This window comes from Coptis chinensis, chromosome 9, assembly GCF_015680905.1.
Source record: "Coptis chinensis isolate HL-2020 chromosome 9, ASM1568090v1, whole genome shotgun sequence".
NCBI classification, from domain to species: domain Eukaryota; kingdom Viridiplantae; phylum Streptophyta; class Magnoliopsida; order Ranunculales; family Ranunculaceae; genus Coptis; species Coptis chinensis.
Window position 1 is genome coordinate 73,338,062 of NC_141464.1, and position 24,042 is coordinate 73,362,103.

General features: G+C 35.1%; 2 protein-coding genes across 5 annotated transcripts; both read left to right on the plus strand.

The window, feature by feature from the left end:
• Positions 1–1,720: 1,720 nt before the first annotated feature.
• On the plus strand, positions 1,721–15,735 carry LOC147477942 (ABC transporter C family member 3-like). Of its 4 annotated transcripts, none has more exons than XM_086582167.1 (11): positions 1,721–3,522; positions 10,025–10,111; positions 10,209–10,820; positions 11,081–11,242; positions 12,416–12,517; positions 12,608–12,782; positions 12,958–13,172; positions 14,022–14,327; positions 14,772–14,835; positions 14,971–15,210; positions 15,306–15,735. In XM_086582167.1, exons 1-11 carry the CDS (start codon positions 1,765–1,767, stop codon positions 15,404–15,406), a joined length of 3,822 nt encoding a protein of 1,273 aa, XP_086438293.1. In that variant the 5' UTR covers positions 1,721–1,764; the 3' UTR covers positions 15,407–15,735. The 4 variants fall into 4 exon arrangements, with proteins under 4 accessions (XP_086438293.1, XP_086438294.1, XP_086438291.1 ...); XM_086582168.1 differs by having other exon boundaries at positions 1,722–3,522; positions 12,488–12,517; XM_086582165.1 differs by having other exon boundaries at positions 1,722–3,522; positions 12,416–12,782.
• Positions 15,736–19,310: 3,575 nt separating this feature from the next.
• LOC147477943 (actin cytoskeleton-regulatory complex pan-like protein) lies at positions 19,311–22,818 on the plus strand. The gene is made up of 3 exons (XM_086582596.1): positions 19,311–19,812; positions 20,257–20,376; positions 20,809–22,818. The coding sequence occupies exons 1-3, from the start codon at positions 19,423–19,425 to the stop codon at positions 22,429–22,431; spliced, it is 2,133 nt and encodes a 710-aa protein (XP_086438722.1). The 5' UTR covers positions 19,311–19,422; the 3' UTR covers positions 22,432–22,818.
• The last annotated feature ends 1,224 nt before the right edge of the window (positions 22,819–24,042 follow it).

Sequence of the window (24,042 nt, forward strand, 5' to 3'; positions counted from 1 at the left end):
CTCCTGAGCTTGGGGTAATGTATGTAGATCAGTACCATATGGTGCTTCAAGAGAAAACACATGGCAAGCTTTGGATTTGTATTACTATTAAAAGCCAAAATGGAGATTTCATTTTGACATTTAGTAAGTGTTGCATCATCAATGATTGCGTACCTATCCTAAATATTACATCAATCTATCTGTCCTTTTGGTGTTTCTTCTTTAAAATTTATTTTCGTGTTATAGTGCTCTTGGCCAAGATGCTCTTACTATCTGTTTCTCACCCTTCAAAAGACATTTATGCTACAGAGTACAGACTACGCTAGAGAAATAACTATATAAACATGTTAAAAAGAACACACATCTTAAGAACATTCTACTGCCAATGCGTGGCACGGGTTGCAGTGCTGCCCTCTAGTTCCCAACATATGGTCACAATTCACAACTCACAAGAATAATTCTAGAAATTGGGCTCTGGACACTTTCTTTAGTGTGCTTTTTGTCTAAAGAAAGACCAATATTATCTTTTGATTCTACTCCAATTTTAACAACACGTCATTTTTTGGGTGTATTAACTGTTTTTAAAACTTTTTATTTCTCCTTTTTACCCTTTTATTTGTAATTGCCAATTTCTTCTACAAATAAATAATACAAAAATCTAATGTGTGGAGACTGTACGTGTGTGTGTCAATCGAGGCCACTTATCAAGCAAGGGTGCGTGTGTATTGTTCCAAGATGTACTGCAATCAAATAATACAATTGTCTTATAAAAAAAAACTATTTATCGTTTCACAATTTCACAATTTGAATTACATCAAGCTTAAACATGTTATTCAAAATTATCAGAGATGCATTTTAAATTGTTAAAGCTGTATTGAAATGAATTGTAATTAATATACATTTTTTCCGTTTTTCAAGTTTTTTCCACCTTGTTTTGGTCTCTCCAGAAATTCATCTCACTTTTAATTAGAATTTTGTAGATTTCGGATAAATTTTAGTTATTTTGATTAACCGACTACTCTTTTGGTAACTAATTTAGTATGTAGTTTTATTTTTGTTGGTAGTTGGCTTCTTTAGTTGGGACTGATAAAAAGGGTCAAAATTATAAAAGTCAGTCTGAAATTTGAGACAGATGTCAAATTTCAGTTTTTATAGAAGAAAAACAAAAAAAAAAATTTGCTATTTCCTATGAACTTAAAAAATTTGTGTCTGTGTACCTATACCCAATTTCTAAAAAATAATTCGTACTAGGTAAAAGACACAATGAGCGAACTGCCCAAGGAAGTAGCATTTATTTTGTCTGGTGGACAAAAGTCCAAAAACAATCATTAATATTTATAATAACAACATTCCTTACATATTCCGAAATATTCTCATGATTGTTGCACTTTTTGTTACATAAGATCTCTACCAAATTAAGGAATATATTTAACGAATAAGGGTAAGAGATGGATTATTGTTACTCACAAACTGCACATTTTACTTATATTCAGCAAAAAGCCCTTGGGAAAAAGGACACTCAAGTACTCAACTAAGCAAACCAGGGATTATCATCTGATCGTATTTTCTTTTTCCGCGAAAAAGAAAACAAACAAACAAAGACAAAAAGTTGTCTATTACATGATGGAACAAAAACCAGACTCCCATGCTGAGGTGGTTTTGTTTTCCATCATTTGAGGATATTGCCATTGGGCAACTTCTCCACATTCTTGTTCTCTTTTTATATTACTTTTTGTCATTAGAAACCTTGTTTTGTTGTTGGAGTTTTCTTCAGTTTTATCAAAAATGGTTGACAAGAAAAAAGTAGAAGATAGTGCTCTTCAAGAGCCTCTGTTGAATGATAGGACTAGTTGTTATGAAAATTCTAGTCCTCTTTCAAATGCCAATTGTTTCAGTGTCTTTACTTTTTCTTGGTTGAGTCCTTTGCTTGCTCTTGGTAATGAGAAAACAATAAACCTTGACGACGTTCCTGAACTCGTTGGTGATGATAGTGCGAAAGGGACTTACACAGTATTGAGAAATAAGCTTGATTTGTATTGTAGTAATCTTGGAGAAGTATCGAGTTTTGTATTAGCTAAGGCATTGCTTTTTTCAGCATGGAGAGAAATATTGCTTACAGGTTTATTAACGATTGTATGCACATTTGCTTCTTATGTTGGTCCATATCTTATTGATTCCTTTATTCAATATTTGAATGGTCGTCGAGAATTCAAGAATGAAGGGCATTTTTTAGTGTCTGCATTCATTTTGTCGAAGATTATTGAGTGCCTTGCAGAGAGACAAAAGACTTTTAGATTTAATCGCGTTAGTGTTAGAGTTACTGCAGCGTTAAGTGGATTGATTTACAGGAAAGGTCAGACATTGTCTATACAATCAAGGCAGGTTCATTCTAGCGGAGAGATTGCAAATTTTATGAATATTGATGCCGGTAGGATTGGTTCTTTCAGTACATTTGTGCATGATTGGTGGAAAGTCCCCATTCAGATTGTATTGGGAGTATTGATCTTGTACAAGAATGTTGGACTTGCTTCAGTGGCAGCTTTTATTGCGGCTGTACTTGTAATGTTGGCAAATGTTCCAGCAGCCAAACAGCAGGAAACATTACTGATGAAATTGATGGAGTCGAAAGATGGAAGAATGGCGACAACATCAGAAATTCTTAGGAATATGAAAATCCTCAAGCTTCAAGGATGGGAGATGAAGTTTTTGTCTAAGATAGTTGAGCTTAGGAAGACTGAAGAAGGATGGCTGAAAAGGTTTCAGTTAGTAATTGCTATTGTCACTTTAATTATCAATGCAGGGCCTATATTTGTTTCTGTTGCTACATTCGGAGCGTGTGTAATAATGAGGATCCCATTACAGTCTGGAAGGGTTTTATCTGCAATTGCAACTATAAGGGTTTTGCAAGATCCCATCCTTGGACTCCCTCAGACAATATCAGTGGCAGCTCAAACAATGGTTTCACTTGACAGGATTACCTCGTACCTACGCCTCAATGATCTCCAAATGGATATGATAGAGAAACTTCCTAGTACGTCTAAGGTGGCGGTTGAAATAAACAATGGATGTTTTTCTTGGGATTCTTCTTCTACTCCTACACTGAGTGATGTAAATTTTCAAGTGTTTCATGGCATGAGGGTAGGTGTATGTGGTACAGTTGGCTCGGGGAAATCAAGCTTGCTTTCATGCATATTGGGGGAAATGTACAAGGTATCTGGTACTATTAAGTTGAGAGGAAGAAAAGCTTATGTTGGCCAATCACCTTGGATACAAAGTGGAAATATTGAGGAGAATATATTATTTGGTAAGGAGATGGACAGAGAAAGGTATGAGAGGGTTCTTGAAGCATGTTCATTAAAAAAAGACCTTGAAGTTCTGTCCTTTGGGGATCAAACAGTTATAGGGGAGAGAGGGATCAACTTGAGTGGTGGACAGAAGCAGAGAATACAGATTGCTCGTGCCTTATATGAAGATGCTGATATATATATCTTCGATGATCCGTTTAGTGCACTTGATGCTCACACTGGAATGCATCTGTACAAGGTATATTATATTTTGTGCCCTTTGGCTTTACTAACATAAGTTACACGGGTTTCTCGCATACGAATTTTAACTGGAAAATTTATACTTCATGGAGTTCATTTTTTGTATCAATTTCTTTCTCTATATTTGTATGTGGTGTGGCATCTTTTATATGTTGAAGTTCTCGGCACTGCTGACTTTTCTATTTTATTTTAGTTCGATGAACCGATCAACTTTATATTTCTCCACCTCATTATGACATTGAGTATTTGAGTCTGCTGTAAAATCTTACAAAGAGTATAATACTACCTCAACTGCTTCACAAATATAGGTCTTGTAGATTTTAGTTGAATCCTTAATGGCCCACTTAATTGAGCCCACCTATGAATAGTATTACCCATTCTCTAACAGACTAACACCCATTTCTCATCCCCAGAAACTAGAAAATTGGAAATGAAGAAAATAGAGAGAGAGGGCGTGCATTTGTTGGGCAGGAAGAGAAGTAATAAAAAATCAAGGGGTAGCTTTATTGGGGCTTGGATAGCATTGTGTGCACAAGTAGCTAGCTGGTTTTCGTTTTTAAGTTTAGGCAAGTATTTCTATCCAAATTCTTTAACTAACCATGTGTGTGTTATTCACTACTGCTCCTCCTTTTGAAATTAAGTGCTTTAAAATAATTATCATTGTGAGCTTACATTAATTATAATGAGTTGGTGGGGTGTTAATTTAGACTGTTTGTAGGTGTATTCTTGTGTAAACTTTGTGTGATTATATGTCACGCATTTGTTTTAGTAAAACTTGATGAAGTAGTTCAATCATATAGCATGTAGGCGCTATGTATACGTGTTATGATGTGTTCGCGTGAGGGACACTACAAGTGATAAATGTTTGGAGTTTTGGGTGCCATCACGATAAGTTAAAGGGTACTGTTTTACATGATATTCAATGTCTTTCTCGACAACCGTCGTATACCTTGAAATTTAGCATCGGGATGATACTTTTGGTATTTGGATCGCATGGTTCTTGGTAGTGTCGGCCTTGAATTTTAAGAATTGTTGTGTGGTGACAATGTTACTGGAAATAGTTTCTTTTATAAAGTGTTGCTGTTCTTGAGTTCCTAGGGCTTACAAAGCTACATGTGACCCTAAGTAGCCTAATTGACTCCTTTGGAGCGTATGGAGCTCTATTGAGCGTGTTGACTCCTTTGGAGCGTGTAGAACCCTATTGAGTGTATTGAATCCTTAGAACACCATTGACCCTTTTGGACACTCAGTATAGTAGTATTGGACTCATTATGAGCGTGGTAAAATTTAAGGATATGCCAAAGCGAAAACTCTTTAGTGAACACGACGTCATTTTTATCTTTGGAGGTTGGATAAGTGTATATTTTCTATACTTTAAAAAAGCTATAGATGATAGGTATTGTCTTAGTTGTATTTGTTTTGTAACAAGGATTTTCCTTAACTTGATAGTTCCTTCGAGTTTGCTTTAATTCGCTATATCTTATTTTGTTTTTGTTTGAAATTTTGTTGCACATACATGTATGGCTTATGATTGTTGTTATGCTTTCTCTTGCCATATTCTCCTTTCACTTATTTTAGTGGGTTGTTGGGTAGGTTTTACTTGTTGGGCGTGTGGTTTTACGCCCTTCAGTTTTTGCAATAGTCTGATGATTGAGAGTACGGAGAGACGACTAGAGTCCGCATATATTGTGTTCGTATTGGCTTAGTTTGCCTTATGTTTTCTCTTTTAGAACTTTCTGAGAGATGTATATTTGTTGGTGATGTAAGTATTGAACCTTGGATATCTGTCAGACTGGGTGATCTGGCATTTGTCAAGATATCTAAGTACTTTGGTGTTCCAAGTCTTTGTGTTTTCAGTGGCAAACTGGTATATAGGGACTCAGGACGTCACAATAGCCTGGCTGCCTAACAAAATAATACATACAAATCGATATGTATTGTAATATCCCATTATTTATTTTTAATTTAATAGTATTATTTATTAGTTGATATTAGTAGCCTAAAATTAATATGAGTTTGGACTAGCTTGGGATATTTTGTTATTGTTTGTAATAGTGGGATACTTATTGAGCTTGTTGTAGGCCCAAGTGTGTGAGTAGAATTAATTAGCTTTTTAGAGTCCTTATATATATAGCCATTAGATGGTTGGAATCAACGTTTGAAAATCTGCTGATGTGTCCCTTTGAAACTAGATAATCTGACCCGGCTAGAGCCGAGCCATTTACACACCAAAATCATTACCACTACTTTCTAAACACGTGTCCCATGTTTCTCTCACATTTTCGGTCAAAACACAAAACTTTCCAGAGACCAGAGTTCTCTTTCTCAAAGTGAAGACACCATTTTTAACAAATAAGTGCCATGAACGAATCTATCGATCAATTTTGTGTTATCTCTCTCTCACACAACAAATATATTTGCAACTTGGAGAAACAAAGACCTTTGAGTTTGTCGACAATACGTATCGTGACTTTTGGTTTCGTCAAGAAGTCGCCTCACAATCATTCGATTGTACAAGTTAAAGCCAATAATCGAGTTTGATGAATTTCAAACAAGAACATGCAAATCATCTTTTCCCCCCTCCATTTTACTTACTTTATTTTTATTATTTTTTAATTATTATATTTTTTTTTGTGGAGATGGAAACTAGATATATCAAATTTGGATATTGGGAAGTTCTTATTGCCATTAACAGATGATTTGTGGTGCCCTTTTCATTTTGTTTTTTCTTGTTTGGTTCTAATTAGCCAAAAGTTTACCAATAAGAGTTTTTCAATAATATACTACCCTTCAAATCCACACATGAGTCCATGATGGTCTCAGAACAAGATTATACAGGCTTGGCGGCTTTCTCTTAAGCGGCATGTCCGTTAACGGCTATGTTCGTGGGGGCAGCTTATATAGGGTCTTGAACAACTTATATAGTGTCTCGAACAACTTTTTAATTTATGCTTATTAACTTGTTCGTTGGCAGGTTATATATGACAATATATAAGCTGCGCAAGACACTATATAAGCTTCTCAAGACGCTATATAACATGTCCGTAAACAATATGTCCGTAAATGGGCAATATGTTTAAGAGAGAGCCTGGACTACTTTTCAATTCAAAAGCATGTAACGCCACTTGTCACTGGTGTTCCCAATTCCTATACTTCTATTTTTCTTCTATTAACCTTTTGGCTAGTGGCATAACCACACCACCAATGCAGTGTTTAAGTTTATCATTGAAAAAAAAAATACAGTGTTTAATATTTTATTTCACTGTGAGTTTGCAAACCATTTGCTATTAAGGCTTTCTCTCCCGTTTCGTGGGACAGCTTATATAGTGTCTTGAACAATTTTTTAATTTAGGCTTCTTAACTTGTTCGTGGGTAGCTTATATATGACACTATATAAGCCGCTTTTAAGACACTATATAACATGTCCGTAAACGTTTAAGAAAAAACCTGATTAAACTTTATTATAACACACATTTCAAATGATCTGGGTGAAATGAAAACAATTTAATTTGGAAAACAATTATCGAATGAACAAAACAATTTGGAGAATTGATGCTCTTAGATTAAGATCGTGTTTAATACAATAACTCATCAATTTGTGACAAAATGATAGACTTTTCTGATTACATCTCCTACCATACACTGTATCGATAACTTTTACAATACTCTATTTACACAAAAAAACAATCATCAATCATGACAACAAGTTTCAAACAGTTAAGCGAACTGCAACAAACTTTACTTTGCAAAACATACATCATCTTGAGAAGCTTAAACACCATGCATGATTCGTCTCCATTCTCAACCAGAAATGGTACCATCTACAAAGTCAGAAAAATTAAATGGTTGAGCGTTACAAACAACAATTTTGTTGAAATCCCCATACTTAACGAATGAAATATATTTAACGGTAAAAAAAAAATTAAAACGCTCCATATTGAAATGTGGCTGTTGGGATTTCTAGGACATGTACGCTTATCATGTCCTTCCTTCAAACACACATGACACTTTCTTTTCTTCTGGTTTTGAGTTATCTCCATTCCACCTTTATATCTTGTATCTTTGTTATCGTTCCTTTTAGCCTCGCCATCTTTCTTTCTTCTTTTTGTTTGCGACACGTTTGGATCTAGAAGCACTTGAGAAGGTTGACTATGACAAGGGTGGGTTGGAGCCTCACCATGAACAACATTACTGGGCATAATTTGGGATATCTTTTTATCAATTTCTCTCATACCATCCATGAATATCTTGTAACCCTCATCTGTTTGGTTGGCAACACAAGCCCAATGAGTTGCCTCATGACACATCTAACAAAGTTTCATGGCATCGCTTTGTTCGGTGCAAATAGACTCTTCCTTGTTAGTCTTCCTGAACCTATTAGCCCCCTTCAACCATCCTTCTTAATAAAATATTTAGGAATTTCAACGAAATCAAACTTTGTGAACACTTTTAATATGTGGACACAAGGTATCCCAACGAACTCAAAATGGTGACATTCACATGTTCCCTCAAGGGTTTCTCGATTCATCTTTGCCATCCACCTATCATTTCCTCTATGTATGTATTGCACAACATGCACATCAGGTTGACTCCATTTTCCTTATGTACGTACACTAGTTAAAATTGAGTGCATTCAATCAACTTTAGCCACTATCAATTCCAACCAATGGCATGATAATTTTACAATAAAAAGAGAGAGATTAGTACTCACATTGAGAGATAAGTGATAGAGAAAGGAAACATAAAAGTTAAAGAATGGTTTTTTGTCTTCTTCTTAAAGATACGACTTCTTGATTTCTTGTTTGTAAAAAAATGGTGTTTTCACTTTTAACGATGAGAAAGAGAACTCTGGTCTCTGGAAAGTTTTGTGTTTTGACTGAAAATGTGAGAGAAACGTGGGACACGTGTTTAGAAAGTAATGGTAATAATTTTGGTGTGTAAATGGCTCGGCTCTAGCCGGGTTAGATTATCTAGTTTCAAATGAACACATCAGCAGATTTTCAAACGTTGATTCAAACCATCTAATGGCTATTATTGAGAGTACAAAAGTCAGTAAACATTAGAGAGTAAACGGATCCCTTCCCTCCCTATATATATATATATATAGTTTTTCCTTCTCTAAAAAGTAGTTATTTGAGTTAATTTAAAATAAGTACATAAGTAAAACTTCACCTATAAAATGAATTCAAACCTAATTTTTTGTGGTTATGAAAGACTCACCATAAAAATCATCTCCACAAAATTTCAACTCATTTGGAAACTTCTAACATAGATAAAAATTGTTGTCATCTTTAAAAAGAAATCTAACGGTCTAGAAATGTCGAGTTTTTGCAATAATATTTTGCCAATGTTGGAGGTTTCCAAATGAACTGAAATTTTATGGAGATGATATTTATAGTGAGTATATCATATCCACAGAACATTGTGTTTGAATTCATTTTCTAGGTGAAGTTTTACCTACGTACTTATTTTAAGTTAACTTAAGTAACTATATATATATAATATATTCACACATAGTTTGGGTACGGTTTATTCTCACAAGTCAAAAATATTAAAAGAGAGAAAGGGCGTGACAGCTAGAAACAAACAAGTTTGCTTTGGAAGGAATAATTGCAATAGCCATAAGGCAAGTACCTACTTGTTGTTATTCCTTTTCTAATTTGAGCATTTGCCAATTTTGTCTTGTTGATGATGTTGACGTATAGTATGTTTATATGATTGTTGTCCTTTTCACTTGCACAAGTATGTATATATTGTCACTTTCACCTTGGTACTTTATGTTAGTCTATGTCTATGTATTTGATTTGCATATTTAGATCATGCATATCCTTACCATATATCCATACATGTTTTCATAATTTTTAGCCTAGAAATAGAGATATCTCATGCATGCTATACCTCTTACCATGTTACTTGTTACTGACGCCTTTTTTGTCTTGATAATTGTTGTGTGATGTTGACACGTGTATTCAATGTATTTTTTTGGAAGACAAGACTATTTTATTAATTGCTTAGGGGTATCTATGGGTTAGTGCGTTACCATGTATTGCCACAAGTGTCTCAGCATGTGTTGCATGTCTTCAACTTACACTTTACTGTCATGTATTACTAGATTCATTTAGACACAAATATAATTATGTGTATTCTTTCCATGTCTTTTCTTTTTATGATATGTTCTTTAATATATGTTTTGGTATTATGCATTTTTTGTGCATCATGCATGCTTAATACTATCATACATTTAATTGGTTGACCTTTATTTTGGAGTATCTAACCTTTGTGTACTATTTTTGTACTTTGTGACTTTCTAACAACGAGTGTATGTTGCTTTATTTATTGGTTTATGCTGTGAGAGTAGCATTACGATTATATGGAAATATATTTTGGGGCGTCACATGTATATATAACTACGTACAGATCAAGAGTGGGATTATTGGTGTCTATAGTTGTTATTAGTTGTACTGGCTATTAACTTGGAGTAAATATGTTTTGCATCACAGGAGTGTCTACTTGGATTTTTGAGTTCCAAAACAGTGATTTATGTTACTAATCAAGTTGAATTCTTACCTTCTGCTGACCTCATACTGGTAAGACAGCGGTGCCCTGGCTTCATTTCCATCTTCATTAAGATCATCAATTTTCATTTTCTGACAATCGGTTAATTTTTTTTTTCCTGGGTGAAAGGTACTGAAAGATGGAATGATTATACAATCAGGCAAGTATGATCAGATTCTCGCTGCAGGTACAGACTTTATGGAGCTGGTGGGTGCACATAATCAGGCTTTCTCTGGCCAAATGGATTCAACAACAGAGAGAGGGGTAGTAGGCGCTGAGAATGTTAGAAGTATAGATCAAGAAAATGGTGCTTTAGAGGAAAATGAGAAACAAAACATTGATGATACAGATGAAACGCTTGAGATTAGTGCACAGCTTGTTCAAGAAGAGGAGAGGGAGAAAGGAAGAGTTGGTTATAAGGTGTACTGGAAATATCTTACTACATTATATGGAGGAGCTCTTGTGCCACTGATATTGTTGGTACAGATTATAGCTGTGTTTCTTCAGATTAGAAGCCATTACTGGTTGGCTTTGGAAACTTCCAACGATGCCAAGACTCTCATATTGATTTATGTTGCTTTGGCCTGTGGAAGTTGCATTTGTGTGTTTGTGAGAGCTATACTTGTTCTAACAGTTGGGTACAAGACAGCCACATTACTCTTCCAAAATATGCATTCATGTGTTTTCCGTGCTCCAATGTCTTTCTTTGATGCAACCCCAAGTGGACGGATAATAAGTAGAGTAAGTTAGAACATACTAACACATCTATTGTCTTTATCTATGCAACTCCCCCTTGTGTTCTAATTGACTGAGATTCTTTTAGTGTTCTTCACTCCTGTTGGAGGAAGACTATGAATCTGAACCTCTTGGGGTGGAAAAAAGATTCTTTTTCTGTACAATTCAGATTTATGTTGCCTACTTATATGAAAATTTTAAGAGTTTCAAAGTATGAAATTTTGTCAGTGTGTTTTAATGCTTGGTTATTTATTTATTTCTTTTAGGTTGCTGGTGATCAAAATTATGTGGATATGAGCATTCCATTTCTATTTGGGACCTTTTTTGTTGCAAGTATACAGCTCCTCGGAGTTATTGGTGTAATGGCGCGAGGTACATGGCAAATCCTCATTTATTTTCCTGTGGTAGTGATCTGCATTTGGTATCAGGTAATGGTTACACTCAGTCTCCTATTAAATCCTCATATAGACCTAAGCCATTCTACCTAGATAATCATTCGCTTTTGCTAAGGGTGTGTTGTTCCTACCATTTGGTCGGGTGTGTGTAATGCTTGAAACAACCTATCCAGTCTATTAGAAACTTTTGCTGTTGTAAGATTTGAATATCCATGTTGACTCTTTGACTTTAACTCAAATTTATTACAACAAATACTAAACAATCGATCACTAAATAAATACAATCAATTATACGATAGACATACTGAATACTCGTATACACGATCAATTTTTTTGTTTGCAAAAGTGCCCTTATTGAGTATGGCTTGAACAATAGTGATTCAGGAAAAGAGTAGCAATATCAACCACCAGAATATATTTAAGGGTTAACTAGTATTACCCCCCCACTAGATGAGCCAATTAGGATTTCCCCCCCACTAGATGGGAAATTAGGGTCTCCCCCTAAATACACACAAAAAAAAAGTCAAAGTGGGTTGACCGAATTTTTTTTGTGTGTATTTAGGGGGGAGACCCCAATTTCCCATCTAGTGGGGGGAAATCCTAATTGGCTCATCTAGTGGGGGGTAATACTAGTTCACCCTATATTTAAAAGAAAAGAGTAATCAATCAGATAAGTAAGACTAGGATCGGACAGAGCTTCACATTACCCTTAGAAATCTCAAAACAGCAGTTATATAAGGGAGCAGAAACAGAAGGCCTAACGATGCGGAACCTATTGTTAAAGTACCAATAGCCCCTTGACAATTGGAGACCAAAAATCCAGAACTTTTGAATTTTTGGTGGAGCTCATTTGGATGCCAAATGTTCATCCTGGAAAATCAATTGGATTGAATTCAAATACATTAAAATTGGCTACTGGATTTTCAGCAGAATTGTTTTTTTTTTCTGCAAAATATGCTATTTTAGCCCTATTTTTTCATCTGTAGGGTTAATTGCTACATTGTATGCTTATTTTTGGTTATTCAGTGAGATTTGTGCGATAGCATAGGTTTTCTGTTTTCTATGGTTGGAGCCATGGAATTTATTCTGTGACCTTCCATAATTCATATATTAAGATCAATATGCCCCAGTAAGGCTTTCTCCTTAAATTTGTTCATTTGAACTAACCGTGCACACTGGATGCAATACTTACTTTATTTTATGTAGGGATCTCACACAAATTTTTTGCTAGTCAAGCTATCAGTGGGAAATTGCTCACAATTGTATGCTCTTTTCCAGCAATTCTGCATGGGTGCCGGACGAGAACTGGTACGGTTGGCTGCATTAACTAATGCCTCACTCATTCAGCATTTCACAGAATCTCTATCCGGATCACTAAATATCAGGAGCTTTGATCAGGAGGCAAGATTTATGGACACAAACCTGAAATTGATTAATACTTACTCACGACCTGAATTCCATTATTCGGTGGCACTGGAGTGGTTAGGATTGCGGTTGGATATCTTAGCATCCATCACATTTGCTTTGTGTTTGATTTTCTTAATCTCTATGCCTAGTGGACTAATTAGCCCTGGTTAGTGATGAATTTACTATAACATTCCATTCATCAATAATTCAATATGCATGAAAGCTTTCATGCACGCATCAGAAGATTCATTATTTTACTTTAAACGCCGTTTCCATGTAGATACTTTATTTAGTTGTATTTGCTGAACCATATAAGTTACAAAGCTCCATTGGTTTTATAGGTGTTGCAGGGTTAGCAGTTACATATGGTCTTAGCTTGAACGATCTACAAGCAAGGGTAGTTGAGTATTTTGGTCACCTTGAAGGCTTGATGATATCCGTGGAGAGAATTCTACAATACACACGAATTCCCAGCGAACCTCCTCTTGTGATAGAAGCACATAGGCCGGATCATAATTGGCCTTCTCATGGAGATGTTGCAATCCATAATCTGCAGGTAACTAATCAATTCAGCCACATGCGTTTGAAATTACTCAAATTACTTTTTTGTTTTTTAGTTAAATAGAAAGGTATCAAGTTTCAATAGTACAAATCAATAGGGAAGAGAAGAGAGACTGACTTGAAAATCAACACTAGTGCCATATACTAAGTCTGGTCATGAAGCATCTTATTACTAGCAACAAATATTTCAACTTGAATGTCACAATACTGGTGCATAGGAGGGGAGAACTAAGACTGGTGTCAGATTGACGAACTTATAACATCTGTACTAGTTAAATGCCCAATCATAGCACCAGAGCTACCTAGCACATCAGCTTAATATTACCTTAGGTAACCAGATTGCTACTAACAAATGTGTAATTGAAAGATGTGAGCTTAGCCTGGTCTTTCATTCAATAGAGTTTCATCCATGAAGAGAGGATTACCCAAATTCCTGCCTTCAAAATTCAAAACTCGTGCAGTCCATGTTTTACACTTTTACTATGCACATTTGAGTAATATTACGCTCAATGGTATAGATGAGCAGACCTATTGGTTCCTCCATATTATCTTCAACCTTTATCAATGACCTGAGTGTTATCTTCAACTTCATATGCTATTCAAGACCTACATTCTAATAGTCAAGCAGAATATATGTGCTCAGTATATGTCGGAATAGGTTTTAATGTTCTAATTTCAATTCTGATCACTTCTCAATAAAGAACTCAATTTTAATATTCTTTTCTAGGGTAAATATGTGTTTTCCTCAACAAGCTCATCCTTTGAAGTTTAAAATATAAGTGAACATGCAAAACAAAATATATGATGAATGTTGATAAAGTTCTATGCTGGGCAATCTTTGTAGGTTCGCTATGCCTCGTATATGCCACTTATCCTGCAAGGTCTCACATGCACTTTTCCTGGAGGCAAGAAATCTGGTATTGTTGGCAGAACAGGCAGTGGAAAATCAACACTCATTCAAACACTATTCCGCTTAGTCGAACCTACCGCAGGACAGATCCTGATAGATGGTACTGATATATCCTTGATTGGACTGCATGACCTACGGCAAAAGTTAAGCATAATCCCACAAGACCCAACCATGTTTGAGGGGACAGTGAGAAGTAACTTAGATCCGCTTGAAGAGTACAAGGATGAAGAAATTTGGGAGGTAAGATATGCTTGAATGTTTGTAATTACATCATACTATGAGGAATGCAAAGAACCCAACTCTTAAATAACTTAGCAAAGCATTCCGCTCCCTGCTTAAGATTTTTAAATAATTCAGGGTAAGGGTTTGATATACCGGATATAGTGCTTTGAGACAATCTGTTGTTAGTGTAGTGCTGAGTTTCCCGCTACTAGGTATATAATATTATCTGGTGCTGAAATATCATTACTGGGTAATGGCATACAAAGGATATAGATTTGATCAAAACAACTTGTTCAGTTTGGTCCTTATCACTACATTTATATGACTACATTAATTAGTTGTGTATTCTGACGTTGCTACCTTTACATGACGCTTGCCTCCTGTTTTGCATGCCTATCAGTTTTACTATCTGAAGATTAGTATGACTAACCTTAACTAACCGATACACATCTATGGTTTCAGGCTTTAGATAAGTGTCAACTTGGAGATGAAGTCAGGAAGAAGGAATGGAAGCTGGATTCATTAGGTTAGTTGATTCCTTTTAGTATTCATGTACCAGTATGTTGGTAAAACATACCTTTGTGCCTTGTTAGTTCATGGATTTCCTCATCCTGCTTACTATCGGTGATACCAATCAAGTTATTTCATTTGGGTGTTGCAGTCACTGAAAATGGAGAGAATTGGAGTATGGGTCAGAGGCAACTGGTATGCCTTGGCCGAGTACTACTTAAGAGGAGCAAAATTTTGGTGCTTGATGAAGCGACATCTTCAGTAGATACTGCAACAGATAACCTTATTCAGATAAGGCTCAGGAAGCATTTCTCAGAATCTACAGTCATCACAATTGCACATCGCATAACGTCTGTCCTTGATAGTGATATGGTTCTAGTTTTAGACAGTGGTAAGTAAATTTTTAGCTCAATAGACTATCAATAAGTCCTATTTTCTAATTCTTTTGAAGCACTTGATATTCAAATTGAAATTGAATTTTTACAGGCCTTATTGTGGAACACGACACTCCTAAAATGTTGTTGAAGAATAAGTCATCCTTGTTTTCTAAGCTTGTCGATGAGCATGTTAGAGCTTCAAGAAACTAACTGGTATTTGATTATTGGACAATGGACATTGAAGAGACTCTGAAAGCATTTTGCCGATAGGATCGATATAAATTTTTGACACTCTGAAGCATGGCCCAAAATATTGCCAAGATATCCTATATCTCGCCGATATATTTCGGTAAATTGGTACACCGATATCGATATTTCCGACATATATCCACTGAATATTGAACCCTTTTTTTCTGAGATATATCGGAATTTCCGATATGAAACTTTATATTGTCGATATAATCGATATTTCTGATATAATTGATATATATCGGTTGATTTTTTGACTATTTTTAAATATAAATCCGATATTTCCAATATATTTCCGATATATTTTTGATATTATATGTCCGATATATTTGATATTTATGATATTTTAAATAGTTTGGACTGGTCACCAAAAAAACCGATATATCTAATATATCTGATATATCTCGATTTTTAAGTACACCGATATATTAACCGATCTCGAAATTTTGGGCCTTGCTCTGAAGTAGGCGTTCTGTTTGTCTGTAAATTTACTGCAAACATTTATTAGCTACTTACTTACATTACCATATTTCATAAAATTAAGCAATATCTAGACACTTGTAAGTTGTAACATCTTTGATATAAGTGGTTATAAGCTGAATTCTATGTATAGCAGTTAACTTTGCGAGCAATGCAAAAGTGAAAAATCATGTAAACATTTCAGTTTCCTTTATTTTGTTTGATATTCGATCTCCATTAATTAGCACTGGATGGACCAGAATGAGATATAAAGTATGTATGCATAGAGTATTTCTTAATTCTAAATTTTCTAGAAACACAAATTTTCTAGAAACAAACGAAAAAATTGGTAATCACTTAATTAGCCTAGTTTAAGGAAGTTGAAATATAACTTGACTGAAAAATAGTGCCTTATTGATTAAAAAATAATAATAATTCAGAAATGGTGATGACATATATGATCTATGATCATACTAGGGGTGATTTCGGATCGGATAAAGGGTTTTCGGAAAAAAATTCAATTTTTTTCGGATGTCAATATCCTTTCCAAATCAAATCCAATTATTTTTCGGATGACAATTTTTTTTCCGAATTCGGAAAGTTAAGAAAATTGGAATTTTTTTGGATTCGCATAATATGGAAGTAAATCAGAAATTTGAATTATATAATCGGATTCTCTTTTAGAATAACCATTTTTAATCAAGTTAATACATTTATTTATCAATCATTTTGAAATGTATTAATTCAGTAAACAACTTAGACCTTTTAATACGTTCATTCAGAAAAAAAAATTTCTTGTTAATGCATTAATTCAGTAAATAGGAATATGAGATAAATTGAAACATGTACTAGAATGACAATATTGATTTCTTGAAGTTGTGAGAGAGACAATATTCTACTTTTCTAGGGTTTTTATTTGGTTTGTAAACTATATGTAGTTTTAATTTAGTAACTATATAAAATAGACCCTTATATGTTAAAAATTCGGAAATTAATCAGAAATCGGATAGGATCGGATTTTGAAAACACATCCAATTCAGATCCAATTATTTTTCGGAAAAATCGGATATCAGAATTTCAAATATCGAAACACAAATATCATTAAATATCATATCAGAATTCGAAAAAATTGGGTTTTCGAAAAAAAAAAAAAAAAAAAAAAAAAAAAAGACACCCCTAGATCATACTAATAATATAATGTGAAGATGCTTACGTAAGGTGGGGAAAAAATAATCTAGTGACGACGTGCTCTTGATATGATATGTAACGTACAAGATTGCCGTCTGGCAATTATGGAATATATGTACAATTATTTTTTCGCTAGTACAATTATTTTATTCAACATTATTCTTGCCAGTTATTAGTTCATATATTTTCCTAATTACTCGTGGATATCGGCGATAAATAAGATATATGCCAGACGGTTTTGTACTGTACCTGAGACACCAGAGTTTTTTATGTTCTAATCTTATGTGCTAAATGAGCTCATTCTACTAAGGGCTGTCAATAGATCGGTTTAAGTTGGGTAACCGATAAGAAAACTGAAAACCCAAAATTGAACCGAATTGATAATATTATATTTCATTTGAAATCGAACCAATCGAACCAAACTGATAATATATATTACAAACTGAACTCGAATCGAAAACTATAAAATTAATTAAATTTTAAATTAAATCAATTAATTTCAACTACACAATTGATAAATATATACAAAATTAATTATAAATCACCTTATCGATTCAGATTCATACCGGTTCAATAGAAGACAAATCCGAAATCAAACCAATATTTTATTGATTCGGTTTCAGATCGGTGAAAAACAAACCAAATTATAAAAATCCAAACCGTTTTTTATCGATTTGATTCCGATCAGGTTATTGAACCCATTGACAGCCCTGCTTCCACTGGTGAGCCTGCATAGCAAAGTTGACTGTGATTTCGATTATATGACTTTTGTTTCTAACCTTTTTGACTGAACTTACTACAGTGCAAATCTATGATTAAGAAGATATTATATTATCCAAACTAGATCTAAACCATCATTAAGGTAGGACCATTTTCACTCCCTATCTCGTGCCCTTTTCGTCGCATAGTCTCGTGTACGAGATGACGTGTTACATCTGGGTAACCGACACGTTTGTTTTGTCAGAAATGTCCAGTTGAGGCTCCTCGGATACTTTCTCTATCACAGATTCACAGTACACAAACGAATACACTTGGTTTTATAACAATATAAAATACACCTAATAACTTTGGTCAGACAATACGTATATACACCTTTGAATACTGTATTGTATTGCCATTAAATTCAAGTACTTTAGTTGTTTTCATTACTCTTCATTTTTGGTCAGCTTTATTTAAAGCCATTCACTTCATATAACAAAGTGTCCATTTTAATCCAAAAACCAAAATTGTTGTACTAGAATTTTTGTGTTAATATGACCATATAATGAATGCATATGAAGAAAACACATTGAAAGAAAAACCAAAACAAACAAAATCTACAATACTATCCTATCATAAATGATTTGTATGCATATTTTTCTTAAAAAAATAGTAATAATTATTTCATTTCACCAACAACCAAAGTTATTTTCACATGAAAAAAGTAACAATTGATCTTGGTTTGGTGGTATGTTAAATTTTATTAAAGGCTGATCTATTTAACCATACAAAGAATGATATAATATATTTATTGTTGTCATATTGATTCATTAATATTTATCAAAAAAGGCCAATTCTAGATCTCCTTTCACTAGTTTATTTATGTTTCATTTGGGAAATAAAAAAATAAATATGACTAGCATGTATTATTTTTTTTTCGGTATATATATATATTTTTTTTCTTTCTATCTTTTGCCATTTTAAAATAAAGTCATAAGAATTTTCTCTCAATTATTAGTTGAAAAAATTGGTGGTGTCAATAATGACCCATAAGTCCATAACACATCCTTAACCAAATAACATACTATTTTTATTTAGATGAAAAGAACGTTAAACTATCAGTGAGTGATCCATGTAGGATAAACCCTAATTGTGTAGACACAAAGAATCCCCATTGAAATGCTAAAAGACAATTAACATACAATACATACACAAATTACAATTATCAAAATTACAAACTCTTTTGGTAATTCCAATATCTCAGTCACAAAAAACTACAATACAATACAGATACAACATTAAAAACAAATAATTATAGCAATGAGAAAATCGTGAAAACTCAAAAGGGACACCAAACTAGTATGGCTAGTTATTATTCTTCATCCTTGTGTGAAAAAAAAATAAAACGTTGTATAAAAAAAAATATATATATATATATATATATAAAAAGTGAGTTGACTACAGTACCAAAATACGTATCTATACACGTATGCACCTTTTTCGACAAAATCCCTGAAGCTCGAGTCTGATTTCACTTCTATCTCTCTCACTTTGACAGAGACTACTTTCAGACCACTCCTCATTTCTCTGATTTGAAGCTTACTAATGGATACAACCCATTACAGAAAAAGATGAAAGTATCAAACCAACAACACCCAGATTACTCAGATCTTCATATAGAGAAAGTTAGTAGTAGAAAACCAAAGTATAGTAAAACAAAGAACCCTGGGTTTTCAGGACCAGGAATAAAGTTGAGAAAAGAAGGTGTTGGGGTTGTTTTTTCTGGTAAAAAAAATGGACCTGTAACTCCTTTACTTCAATGGAAGTATGAGTCTTCTGATGCTAAAGGTGAGAAATGTAGTAAGAAAGTGAGAAATGAGAGTGGAGATGGAGATGGAGTTGTTTTTGTGTCTGCTAGAAAACTTGCTGCTGGTCTTTGGCAGTTACAGAAGCCTGAAGTTTGTAGTGGAGGGGAGAGTAGTGGGTTTGAGAAGAGATCATGTGATTTGTTTGGTTTGAAGGTATGGGTTTTTATTTTTTGAAAAAGATCTTATCTTTTTTGTTGTTTTTGGTGTTTTTTGTATGAATGTTGGGGTTTTGAGTTGGATTTAGTATGTTTATTGACTCTGGGGCTGTTCAAGATCTTAACTTTGTGGTGATTAAGCATGTTTATTTGTTAAGATTAGTGTGTGAGCTCATTGTAGATTGTGTTTTGACAGAATTATTTTTAAGTATGATGATTTTTAAGTATGATGATTTCATTTGCTTTCATTGTCTTTTGACTTTTGTGAGGCTTATGAGTTAAGCTTTCCCCTTATTGTAGTAAAAACAATTCGATTTTAGTTAAGCTTGATGAACATGTATTACTTTGTGTATATAGATCTTGCATTTTAAAACTATTAAGAATTTAACTGATCAATTTAGACTTCTGAGGTTTTGAGTTTATTGTTTCTTTGTGATTGCAGCCTGGTGTTGGGCATGTGGGTGACCCTTTTCATTGTCGTCGTAGTGAAAGAGATGAAACAAAGGATCATTTCCAAAGCCCTCATTCTGTCCCTGGCCCAAAGAATGGAATGTTGTATAAGGTACATCATCTATTTCCTTGGTTTAATGAAATGGTTATGTCTGGTTGGGGTGGTGGTGGGTTAAGAAGGAATGAAAAAAAAAGGTGCTTCATGGTCTGCCTATGTGAAAGAAATGCAGGGATGTCCAACCTTTAGGTAGTTCCACTTAGGATATCTTCTGTCCTTGAATTCCCAATTAGAGCGCACATACATTTTTATTCGTTACATGCTATTGATTGGCAGAGAAATGTTTTCAACAACTGTTTGTTGATTCTCTGTGGCTGTAATTATATAGCATGTTCATCTCCATAAGCTGCTGCATCATCTCTCTATCCATCTATTGTAAAGGGTATTCTTTCCAAAATTTAACCACCGATGGTTTTTTTCCCCTGGCTTCTCTGTTTTGTTCATGTGTTCACTCTTTACCTGATATTCCCTTTCTCTCTTATTTAGGCTGAATCTTCTCTGCCCTTGCACAATCCTGCAATGGAGGGGGCTACAAAGTGGGACCCTGTAGGATCGAAAACGTCAGATGAGGTGTATCGGTTTTATGGCCACATGAAGCATCTTGAAGACCAACAGATCTCTAATGCATCAGTTGTTTCTGCTCTTCAAACAGAGCTGGAGCAGGCTCGGGGACGCATTGATGACCTTGAGTCTGAGCGTCGGTCATCAAAGAAGAAACTTGAACACTTTTTGGGTAAGCTGGCTGAGGAGAAGGCTGCTTGGCGGAGTAGAGAACATGAGAAGGTCCGGGCAATTATTGATGATGCCAATAGTCAATTGAAAAGAGAGAAGAAAAATCGTCATAGGATGGAAATTGTTAACTCCAAGCTAGTCAATGAACTCGCCGAGGCCAAGGTATCGGCAAAACGTTTCATGCAGGACTATGAGAAAGAGAGGAAAGCTAGAGAGCTGATGGAACAAGTTTGTGATGAGCTAGCCAAAGAAATTGGTGAAGACAAGGCTGAAGTTGAGGCCCTGAAGAGAGAATCCATGAAAAGTCGCGAAGAGGTAGACGAAGAGAGGAGGATGTTGCAGATGGCAGAAGTCTGGCGTGAAGAAAGAGTCCAGATGAAGTTGGTTGATGCAAAGTTGACTCTCGAAGATAAGTACTCCCAAATGAGCAAACTTATAGCAGATCTTGAGGTCTTTCTAAGCTCGAGAAGTGCAACACCAGATGTGATGGAGATGAGAAAAGCAGAGTTGCTCCTAGAGGCAGCTAGCTTGATCAAGATTCAAGATATAAAGGAATTCTCTTATGAGCCTCCAAATTCAGAGGATATCTTCTCTGTTTTTGAGGATCTCCAAAATGGTGAAACTAATGAGAGGGAGATTGAGCAGTGTCATGGTTATAGTCCTGCAAGCCATGCCTCAAAGATCCATACTGTGAGCCCTGATTCCAATGGATTTAACGGTAGCCATGTCCAGAGATATTCAAATGGTTTCTATCAGAATGGTGATGAGGATGATGATGGGAGTGGTTGGGAAACTGTAAGTCAAGCTGAGGAGCAGGGCTCAAGCTATTCTCCTGAGGGAAGTGACCCATCAGTTAACAGAATGCGCAGAGACAGTAATGTTTCAGGTTTTGGTCGTAAGGACTGGGAGGAAAATGTCGGTCATGACAGTCCAAATACTGAGATCAGTGAAATATGCTCTATATCATCAAAGCATTCTAAGAAGAAAGCTTCATCGATAACCAAGCTTTGGAGGTCAAGTGGTGACAACTACAAAATCATCTCTGTTGATGGATTGAAAGGAAGCCTGTCAAATGGAAGACTATCCAATGCAGGAACCACTTCTCCCAGTCGGGGAAGATTGTCAAATGGCAGAATGTCTCATACGGGAATCTTTTCTCCCGACCATGGATCCGGTGAAGATGGATTCAGCCCACAAGGTTTGATGGGTCAGTGGAGCTCGCCGGACTCAGGGAATCCGCACATAACTCGAGGGATGAAGGGGTGTATTGAATGGCCACGGGGTGCTCAGAAGAATAGTTTGAAAGCGAAGCTTTTAGAGGCAAGGATGGAAAGCCAGAAACTTCAATTGCGTCAAGTTCTTAAACAGAAGATTTAGAGATACTGCGCTTCACATATCTTGTGGGTATCTGCTTCGTACAAGCACGCACTTGGGACAAAGCTCCACTGCTGCAAAGCAGAGCTGGTCGGAATAATTAGAACTTATCTCCCGCGTCTGTATCTACGCTGTTGGAGTTATTGCCTTTTTCCTGAGGAACCTCGTGCAATCAGGTCATCTCATGTAACCGTTCTCCATTTTGTACTAATATTGATCGTTATCGTCTTTCCTTTAACATTTTCCCCTTGTTTCTTCTTCATTTACTCTTGCATTTATTTATAGTTTAGGAGCATGCCTTTCAATGTGTATTTTTATCATTTACGTCAGATACAAAATTGCGTTTAAACACTTATTGGAGACACCACTAAATGCTTATTGTTTCTGTTATACTTTACTGTTTCTGTCCGTCTTGTTTGGATAAACTGCTCATCACTAGAACAATTATGGTAACCCGATTTATTTGGAAGAACACCAGATTCATTCTCTCGAAAGTCCTTTTTCGCTAGCACAAGTTGGCTAAAATTTTTGGGAAATGGAAGGAGGACAATTAATCTTGCTTATTTTGTGATCTTATTTATACAAAGGTTTAAGCAAATAGTTACTACAAAAGCAAATCTTGGACATTCAGTTGCAGCATCATATGAATGAGCCTTTGTTTTATATGAAGTTTTGGATGAACTAGTTGACAGGTTTAGACAAAGCACATACAGTTAATGCTGAATTCCAATGTGAACATATCATGTTACCAAATTCATATTATTTCAGAAAATGCAAAATAGGAAAGTATTGATTGAAATATAAAGGTTATGTTATGTAGCTGTTATCTGGGAGGTCTGAGTATGCAAATACTTCAAGTTGTGAGATCTTAGTATCTTACAGAATAATCCAAAACCGAAAAATCCACCAACCATTACTATTATATATTTTGGTTACAGCTTGTATGTGTATCTTCTCTGTACAGTATGATACTATGATCCCTTTAATAATGACATGCGAAAATTAAATAAGCAAAAAGTACTTGCTAATTGGGTGAACTTCAATATCTCATAGAATATTATGAAATGAGTGGCAAATATTCTTCAAATAACTGAAGAAACCACCCTCGAGCCCTGCCAGTAAGTCTTCCCCTGTCAGTAAATTTCCCCCTCATCTGTTTGTGGTTGAGGGTTTAGGGCTTTATGTGAACCGGTTGAGAAAGTGTCTCCTTAAGTTTTACAGATTAGTACTCATTTCTCCATGAACATGTGAGGAGCAATAAGTCATCAGCACGAGTAATATATGACTTGTAATGTTTTACAGACAATCATAAGATTAAACTCAATCTACGGATCTCACAAATCATAACTGTATACTTGCTCTTTGACTTCAGCTGATAGCTCTAATTGTTCAGAATGCCGTAGATTATCAAAGAGGGGAGTAATGTGTGGATCCTGTGTGTGACAGAAGTGGATCCCCCATCCCATGCACTATGCAACCCTTTTCAAGACTCCTTGGAAGTAGTTGGTAATTTGGGGTCCTGCGCTGTGCATCACATTAAAGGAGAAAACGACGCAGATGTAACAAACTATAAATCATAAATCGTTTTCAGTGAATCTTGTATGTTCATCTACT

Coding starts and splice junctions, on each gene's coding strand:
- LOC147477942 (XM_086582165.1), top strand. CDS start 1,765: ATGGTTGACAAGAAAAAAGTAGAAGATAGTGCTCTTCAAGAGCCTCTG. Junction 10,821..11,080: donor GTGGACGGATAATAAGTAGA/GTAAGTTAGAAC, acceptor TATTTCTTTTAG/GTTGCTGGTGATCAAAATTA. Junction 12,783..12,957: donor TAGTGGACTAATTAGCCCTG/GTTAGTGATGAA, acceptor TTGGTTTTATAG/GTGTTGCAGGGTTAGCAGTT.
- LOC147477943 (XM_086582596.1), top strand. CDS start 19,423: ATGAAAGTATCAAACCAACAACACCCAGATTACTCAGATCTTCATATA. Junction 19,813..20,256: donor GTGATTTGTTTGGTTTGAAG/GTATGGGTTTTT, acceptor TTGTGATTGCAG/CCTGGTGTTGGGCATGTGGG. Junction 20,377..20,808: donor AGAATGGAATGTTGTATAAG/GTACATCATCTA, acceptor TCTCTTATTTAG/GCTGAATCTTCTCTGCCCTT.